Source organism: Hibiscus syriacus, unplaced genomic scaffold, assembly GCF_006381635.1.
Source record: "Hibiscus syriacus cultivar Baekdansim isolate YM2019G1 unplaced genomic scaffold, ASM638163v2 tig00111390_pilon, whole genome shotgun sequence".
NCBI classification, from domain to species: Eukaryota; Viridiplantae; Streptophyta; class Magnoliopsida; order Malvales; family Malvaceae; genus Hibiscus; species Hibiscus syriacus.
The window spans coordinates 651,476-660,876 of NW_024063077.1; the positions used below are offsets into that span (position 1 = coordinate 651,476).

The window sequence follows — 9,401 nt, forward strand, 5'->3', positions numbered from 1 at the left end:
ACCGAAAATATTATATTTTTTGTAAAATTTTAAGTTGTAACAAAAAACGTTATAAAGAATATAATATTTTAAATTACATATAATCTAAAATGATATGCTTGTTCATAACATTGTCAGTCATTTCTATTTCTTATGTTTTCTAACCTTAAATTAAATTAAATTAATATTTTTAGACTTTCGTCTAAATTTATATTGATTTTCCTGGCCGAACATTGCCTCAGTTATGAGATATGTTTGTTGGGTGAAATTGGGTAAGACTGAAAATGGGGCAGAAAAGAAACAAGAGTAAGAATTGGGGTGGTTTATGGTTTCCCCAAGTATTTGCCGAGTCATTCCCGCATGTAACCATAGTGCAAGTTGGGCCTTCACTTTCTACAATGGCGAGAAAGCAAGATTCAATATATCCCCACCCACTTTGCTCTAAAATTCTTTTATCTATCAAATCCGGAACACCCAACCAACATAGCAATGTGTAGTTGCTTCACCCCTTAGCCTTTTCCCTTTTCTCGTGGTTTGGTTTTTGATTTGACAGATTAGAACCTAGAAGGATCTATCACCTCAATATAGGGATGGGCATGGGTGGTTTTTTTTTTTTTCGTCTAACATGACATGAGAATAAAGAATCCTCTATCCGATATCTGATTTGATCTGACCAAAATAAGATTTCATCTTATCCGAACCTGACTCGATATATAATTTAAAAACTCAGTCTGAAATAAAAAAAATATTATTATTTAATAAAAATAGTAACTTAATTGAAAAAAATATATAGAGACAAATATTATTATAATTATTTCTAAATATATAAGATAAATTATATATTTTTCGGGTCGGATTGAGTATTTTTCACCCTAAACCCGAACTTGACCTGACCCGAACATCACATTTAAAAAAATTCGACCAGACCCGAATCTAATTTTTTTTGAAAAAAATCTGATCCGATCAGATCAGATTTGAGTCCCATGCCCATCCCTACCTAGACATGAACAATGGTAAAACTTCAAAAGACCGTAAATCTAATCCTAATCATACTTACATGAGGGAGAAAAGGAGGATATTAAAGAAGGGAAGGAGAGTATTCTTGGGTCTAGAATTAATGAGTAGTTTGACAAACCGACTAAATATGCTTGCTCCATAAGAGTGTAGTTTAACAAATTTCAAATCTAATTCTAATCTTACTTAGAGGGGAGAGGAAAGAGAATTCTAAAAAAAGGAATGGGATTACTCCTACTGAGTCGAGAACTCATGACCTAAAGGCATATGAGGGAACAGAGAAAATTAGTTTAACCAACCGATCAAATGTGTTTACTCCAAAAGAGTGTAATTTAAAATCATAATTTTATCTCGAACCTTGAATTTTGAACCCTAAACTTAAATTATAAACCTTAAACTCTAAACCTTGAACCAAACCAATTATTAACAACATAAAAAAGGTGAGCACAAATAAAGTTTCAGTTAGACATCATCAATAAAATAAGTAATTAATTTTAAAATCAAAATTTGAATCCTTAACCATGAACTATGAATCCTAAATCTTGAACTCTGAACTAATATTAACAACATAAAATAAGATAAGTATAAATAAAATTTCATGTAAACATCATTAGTAAAATAAGTAATTAATCGAAGAAAATTCAAATATCAAGATAGACATGTGCTCACTCTTATATTATTATGGATTTTTCACTGAAAATTATATTAATTGGTAAATAAATTATGTCATATCTATAACATTTTTTCAAATTTTAAAGTAGGGGTTAGAAAGATGCAACGAAAGTGAAGAAGAAATTGAAATGGAAAAAGGAAGACAAAGGTTTGTAATTTCAAGGTCAGCATCCCATGTGATATCAACTTTACACGCAAAAAACTTAATATATTCTTTGATCCAACGTTTCATCCATCCCAACTTTCTTTGTTTCTTTTTTTTATCCAAAATGGTATATCTTTTCCATTTCCATGCATAACTATATAATTTTGACAAATATACCAAAATAATTTTGGATACAATACAAAGGCAGTACACATACGTGCATGTTTACTGATTTCTGCTGTTTTTATCTGATAGAAAATAATTATGACATGTAAAGAATAAATTATTATATAGATTCGACGCATCGCGTTATTTATAGTCTCAATCAATAAGAATTATCTATCTCAAAATAACTTCTAAATAATTATCTACTCCTTAACGTAGGAAAAAATATGAAGATTCCCTTCAAATGAGATATATAAATTTTATTAGTTGGAACCACAAATGATTTAATAAATTTGGTCTATGTAATAATTTTTCCATGTAAAGATAGATTCTATGAGAAGAAAGAAGTAACATGAAACATGGGAATTTAACGCAAAAGGAGACAAAACTGAAGCAGTTAAAAAGTGTAAAATAAAAAGCTGAAATGAGTGGACATTGTCTTCTCCTCCATGTGTATCCAACCGAAAGCTAGGCTAACAGTTACGTAGAGCTTTCATGACCAGTAAGGATCATTCATCCGACAAAAACTAATGCTACCTCCAAATAGACCAAACACATGACGTTATGTGACCCTAAACTCTTTGAGGGCCATTTTTCCTTTGTAGGTGGAAAACCAAAGAAAAACTAACCCCATTTTCAATAATAATTAATCATCAAGATCTTACCCTAAAAAATACCTCCAAAGTTAAAAAAAATGAAATAATAGAAGAGTTTATCGGCATATACGTTATAGACGTTTCTGCTTAAATTCAAAACCTCTATAAATAACAATATTTCATTTCTTTTATATATAAATAATAGGGTAAAGTACACAAATTATCTCCCGACTATAAGACGTTACTTTGTTGAGTCCTTTAACTATTAAAAGTTACAAAATGGTCCTTTGACTATATGAGATTGCTTTGTTGAGTCTCTCGACTATTAAAGGTTACAAAATAGTCCAATGATTATAGAGCTTTTTTTTTGTTGAGTCTCTCGACTATTAAAAGTTACAAAATGGTCACCCAACTATTCATATATATGTTCCAAGCTCGTCCTGTTTGGGTAAAAAAATTGAAGGTCATCTGAGCTGGACGTTAACATGTTGACTAAGATATGATAGTCGTTTGAGATTCTGGGATCAGATTTTAACATATCTCAGTCAGCAAGTTAATGTTCATCTCATACTATTGTCAAATTTTTAATGGAAAAAAACGAGTTTGAAACATATAAATAGTCAAATGATCATTTTTACAACTTTTAATAGTCAGTGGACTCAACAAAGCAACGTCCTACAATCGAATGATCATTTTGTAACTTTTAATAGTCGAGAAACTAACAAAACAACATCATATAGTCAAGATACCATTTGTGTACTTTACCCTGAATAAAAACCGTAAAAGAATTATATAACAGGTATGAATTCCAACTTCAATTCCTTTAATTACATCTCTTAAAAATAGTTAAACAACAATCATTTAACTGATGGAGGTGGATCATCATCATTAGTGCAAACGAGTAGGAAAGAGAAAGGTTTAGATAGCTGACAAAGCATGTGAGCTGGCGGACCAAATGACACACCCCCACCAAAGAATCCAAGGTAAAACTCCAACTTGTCTGACAAATCACCACCTCAGGAAACTGAACCAGTTGGGATTTAAATAGCGGTTTAAAATTATAATAATACCTACTATATAATCATAGTAATATCGTTTGATACCACTATTATTATATGATTACAATACTTGTAATCACTGTAAACATCTATTATATTTGTAATCACAATAAATATAATACAACCAAAAATACGACCGTAATAATTATTTAAATCTCTACCCAAAATCGGTGGATGATGGAAGTATTGCAATATTATGGTCAATTTGGTTATCATTTAACTTTTACTCACCCTTTCACCACCCATCTTCTCTATAAATCCGCCAAATCTGCTCCACTGGCTTTCGTCCTCTATTTTTCCTTAACATCTTGCTGGGAGATTGGAAAGATTTCCAAAAGAAATATTAAACTAAGAGGTTCTTTGTATGCTAAGTGGCACTACATGTGCGGTGGAATCCCATTGTTTGCTTTTAATATTAACCCCACCGTCCATCCCATCACCATCTCGCTCTCTTCTATATATATAAAAACTACTCTACTACTACCACTGCTTAACTAAGTACCAATCCTCTCCCTTTTCCTTCTTCTTCTTCGCCTCTACCTGACTTTGTTTAAGTTCATTCATAGAGGAAATGGGTGAGGAAACTAAGCAGGTGAGAGATAATTTGTATGATTCAATGTGGGTTGTTTCCGAGTAATTTATTTTGGCATTAACTGGAGATGTTTTGCAGGAACAACCGCCGGCAGAGGCCCAACCAGAAGAGAAAAAGAAAGAGAAGGCAGAGGAGAAGCCGGCGGAAGAAAAGAAAGAGGAACCACCAGCACCGCCTCCTCCTCCTCCTCTTGTCTTGTTTGTGGACTTGCATTGTGTGGGATGTGCAAAGAAGATTGAGAAATCCATCATGAAGATTAGAGGTAAACTATATATTAATCCATATAAATTAAGTGGTACATATACATAAATCAACAAATAAAAATATACTCAAATGGTTAGCAGGTGTGGAAGGAGTGGTGATGGATATGGCTCAAAACCAAGTGACAATCAAGGGAATAATCGAACCCCTAGCAGTATGTGCTAAAATCATGAAGAAAACCAAAAGAAGAGCTAAAGTATTATCCCCTTTGCCTGCAGCTGACGGTGAACCTATACCAGTAGTTGTTGCCTCACAGGTTTTATTCAACGCCTTATAACTTCACCCCCAACACTACATATATAGGAGTTTACATTAACGGTAGTAATTGGTTCATTATTCCAGGTTAGTGGATTAGAAACCGTGGAGCTTAACGTCGACATGCATTGCCAAGCCTGTGCTGAGCAGCTGAAGAGAAAGATACTAAAAATGAGAGGTACCCTTTGGCCACTTAGCCAGCTAGAAGCTAGCGATAATTCGTGACTGTGATTGACCAACTGCATGTATCCCATAGCCGACAATGGCGGTGGGGTCTTATCAACGTGACAATTAATTACACGTTATGAACATATTACAGGCGTACAGAGTGCGGTAACAGAGCATAGCACCGGGAAAGTTACAGTGACGGGCACCATGGATTCAGACAAGCTAGTGGATTATGTATATAGACGCACGAAAAAGCAAGCGAGGATCGTGCCACAGTCGGAGCCTGAGCCTCAACAGGAACCGGAGAAACAAGAAGAAAAGAAAGACGGTGAAGAGAAGCCGATGGAAGAAGCCAAACCCGAAGAAAACGCAGAGAAAAAAGAAGAAAATCCGCCAGAAGAAACAGATAAAAAGGAAGCTGGTGGTGAAAACAAGGAAGAGGAGAAGAAAGAAGAAGAAGGCAACAATTGCAGCTATAATATCATTAACGAGGAGGAATCCATGAACAGAATGATTTACTATTACCAGCCCCTTTACGTAATCGAGCGAATGCCGCCTGCTCCTCAACTATTCAGCGATGAAAATCCCAACGCCTGCTGCATTTCATAGTCGTCGTCGTCATCATCAAATGATAACAAACTTTATAGCTATGTTTTCGTTTCTCTTTTTTGTTACGCTCCTTCAAATATTTTAGTATATGGTGGAGAAGTATATACTATATAGTTATATGTATAAATTAATGTTGAGTCCTTACCGCTGGAGATGAGAGTTTTAGAGAAATCTGGTGGACCGTTCTCACATCGATCTGGGAATGTGGGGAATGAGATCATTGTACGACCGAGTTGATTAATAAAAGAGAAAATAATTTCAGTGATTAAAAATGCCTTATAATATACAATTTTAATCAATTTTTTTTTGGATTTGTGAAAATGACCAACAAATTCGCAACGCGAACTCCAATTTCGTAACTCAGTTTCCAAATTCACAACGCGAATTTGTAATTCGTAACACAGAAGTCAAATTCGCAAAGCGCGTTTATTTTCGCAACACGAATTTTATTTTCGAATTCGAAAAACAATATTAATTTCGCAACACAAATGTAAACAATATAATCGCAAATCATAACCTAAAACCCTAAATCACAACTCAGTCTCATCTCCATCTCTCACTCTCTACAGCGACATCTGTCCCCATCTCCGACGAAATTCGTCTATCTCCATCTCTCAGAGCTACCCTCACAACCATTCACGGTCAGAAATGGAAAATCAATCACCGAGGGTTAGTTTTTTTAATTATTTTTATTTTGAAATTTTTGTATTATTATTAGATTTTTCATATTTAAATTGATGATAAATTTACTGGTAATTTCAATAATAGATTAACCATTTCACTTAGATTGCTTAGTAAATTCATTCAGTTGCTGCCAATACTGTTAAACTGTTTAGTCTGTAACCATGTGAAGTTAGTATTTGTCTTTGTTTTGTCTTTTGGTTGAAGTAATGCAATTCATTCAATTTTCAATTTGCAGAAGACTATTTGAAACTTAAATTCGCAACACGAAAATGAAAATCGCAATGCAAAAATGAAAATCGCAATGCGATTTTAGTTTCGCGTTGCGATTTTCATTTTCGCGTTTTTATTTTAAGTTTCAGAAACTATTATTCTTCTGCAAATTGAAACTTGAATGAATTGCATTACTTCAACCAAAAAACAAAGACAAATACTAACTTCACAGTGTTGCGAATTTAAGTTTAAAAAATAAACTACTACTCTTTATGTTGTCCTTGAACCTGTACTAAACCTATATGTTATCCTTTTAAATGTTTATATAGGTGCTCTTTTAAATGTTTATATAGGTGCTTACTTCTGGAATGTTATCTGATGCATTTTGTGAACTATGATAGAATAATGACTTAGGTGAATACCGTGCAAGTTTGAAACATATTTGGCTTTGTTTTCACTGTTTAATATCATGTCTGTTTATAGTGTATAATTTGTAGTTTTTGGTATATCTAACTTGGTATGTTTATTGTTTTTGTAGAAATTTTTTTCGGCTTCATTGACCTTAAGGAATAAATTAAGCCTAGTCACTACAATTGCGTCGATGCTTACACTTGTACAAAGAAAATTGTTTGAAGATACTTGCTTCGGGCCATGGCTGAAAGTACAACATCTAGGTGGAGATGCTATGTTGACCCATTTGTTTCTTCAGACCATGACTAACGATCTACCCGAGAGGATACAACGTGGTGATGAAGAGATATGGTTTCATTTTCCTCCAGCGTATACTTGTTTTGGGCGGGAGGAGTTTTGCTTAATCACTGGTCTACGCTTCAGATACGATAAAGTAGGTCGGTACACTAGTCATATCGCCCGGCCATCATGGTTATCTCGAGTTTTTCCTGAGCTGGCAAAGGCGAAGCCGAGTTTACACGTCAACGACTTGAAAAGATTACTTGTTAAAGATGGTTTTACTCGGATGGATGACCTCGATGTTGTCCGAGTATGCCTTTTATTACTTTTGCATGCCGGCTTTTTAGGCAAAGAGGCCAAACAACCTATTTCTGAGGATCTAATATTATTGGTAGAGGACCTAAATGCATGGAACGTGTTTCCGTGGGGTTCATATCTATGGAAAACTACATGGAAAAAGTTGTCGTCTGCCTTTGAGGACCGAAAAAGTTTGCGTGGCCATGGTTCCAAATACACTTTGGCATGCTTTATTTGGGCCTTTAAGGTAAGAATTTCTATATAATGCTTCCAAAATTATAATTAATTTTTTAATAATTACTAATGTTTGTGTATTATATTGTTTGTAGATTTGGATATTTGAGGCTTTTCCCAGCATGCGGACATATGCAATCAAAAATTCAAATGATATTCCTAGGGCTATTTCCTGGAGAAGGATCCGACTGTTGGATTGGGAAGAGTTACTACCATATACGACGATGAATGATGTAAGTTAACACAAATACTACCATATATAAACAAGTTATTACTAGTAGACGTTTAACTTTGTTTGAGCTTTTATATTGTTAGGAGGCCAACCATCCATTACAGAGGCTGACACCCATAAAGGCTGAGCTTGCTACTGATTGGTGGCAAGCTAGTAAGCGTTTTTTTGATGGCACAGATGATGAGCACCCCCCACTTCGAGAGCCATCACCTGATCGAACCGATTCTACAGCTCGACACCTAGAGCCATCACCTCCACAACGAGAGCCATCATCTATTCCATCACATCATCGAGCCTCTTCTCCGCCATCACCTCATGATAGACGACCGACAAAGATGCCACGACATTTATCTCATTGTTCTCCACCTCCACAGGATGAGTTAGGGGAGTTACGTGATGAGGTAATGCTTTGCGTGAGGAGGCCAGTACTTTACACAATTGTGCATGGCGTGATGAGGTACGGTCTTTACGTGGTGAGGTAGAGGTTTTACGCAATGACAATGGTGCTTTACGTGGTAAGGTATATACTTTACGTGATGAGGTAGCCGCTCTACGTGAGATTGTTGCATCGTTGCAGAATGAGGTTCATACTCTACGCAATGAGGTAAGTTTGCTTAATACTATACTAAAAATGCAAATAACCTTTTTTCGGCATTATTTATTTTTTTATTTACTGATTTATGTATTAATTTATTTTTACCGGCCCGATAAGGTAGATTCTTTACGTCGTGTTTTTCTTGCACGACAGGGTTCATGCATCAGACGTCGTGCACGTGCCAGTACGTCTCCGTTCACCTCAATAGTGCCAAGACTCCATAAGAAGATGCCTGATTCACTTGTCATCGTTCAAGAGGCCTCTCCTATCGTTCAAAAGGCCCATATCATCCTTCAAGAGGCCCCTCTCACCGTTCAAGAGGCCCCTGTCATCGTTCAAGAGGTCCCGCCCACCGTTCAAGAGCCCGATTCATATGGCATAATACGTCGACATATTGATAAACCCCCTCACGTACCCAACATGATGGATGAGAGTTGGCTTTCATATGAGTTATCGGTCAGTACCATTCCGGTATCTGAAGTGGAGAGGAGAACACTACCGGACACAATTCTGGATAATACCCTTTGGGCTAAGACCACAGTTGATTTTTACCTACATGAGAGGAGCCAGGGGTGTTACGCTGACATATGCAAACTCGACGATGATATGCATTTGTTTCTTGATCGGTCTTGGTGGGGTGTGTTATTAGGGGTTGAAGACAATGGCTATTTCGAATGGGGGGTAAGTCTTATATTCTTCTTATATTGCATTTTGATTAATTTTTTTTAAATTTATGAAATTCACTAATATATGTATTTTTTTATAAAACAACATATTGATGAATGGGTGTCACGTCTTTTGATAGTAAGGAAATTGAAGAAAATAAAAAATACGCGATGGACTATTATGCCGACGTCTTTTCACGTAGCTCACTTGAAGGATCAGAGAGACACTTCATATGTGTTGGGTAATGGAAAAGCTAAACTTTATCCTGCATGGTGGGAG

The 9,401-nt window shown here is 35.5% G+C and overlaps 1 protein-coding gene across 2 annotated transcripts; it reads left to right on the forward strand.

The window, feature by feature from the left end:
* The first annotated feature begins 3,922 nt into the window (after nt 1-3,922).
* LOC120160112 (heavy metal-associated isoprenylated plant protein 9-like) lies at nt 3,923-5,780 on the forward strand. 2 transcript variants are annotated; one of them, XM_039170553.1, is made up of 6 exons: nt 3,923-4,131; nt 4,191-4,221; nt 4,300-4,483; nt 4,566-4,738; nt 4,825-4,915; nt 5,057-5,780. In XM_039170553.1, the coding sequence occupies exons 2-6, from the start codon at nt 4,201-4,203 to the stop codon at nt 5,512-5,514; spliced, it is 927 nt and encodes a 308-aa protein (XP_039026484.1). In that variant the 5' UTR covers nt 3,923-4,131; nt 4,191-4,200; the 3' UTR covers nt 5,515-5,780. The 2 variants fall into 2 exon arrangements, with proteins under 2 accessions (XP_039026484.1, XP_039026485.1); XM_039170554.1 differs by having other exon boundaries at nt 4,129-4,221.
* Nucleotides 5,781-9,401: the final 3,621 nt, after the last annotated feature.

Coding starts and splice junctions, on each gene's coding strand:
- LOC120160112 (XM_039170553.1), top strand. CDS start 4,201: ATGGGTGAGGAAACTAAGCAG. Junction 4,222..4,299: donor TGGGTGAGGAAACTAAGCAG/GTGAGAGATAAT, acceptor GATGTTTTGCAG/GAACAACCGCCGGCAGAGGC. Junction 4,916..5,056: donor AAAGATACTAAAAATGAGAG/GTACCCTTTGGC, acceptor AACATATTACAG/GCGTACAGAGTGCGGTAACA.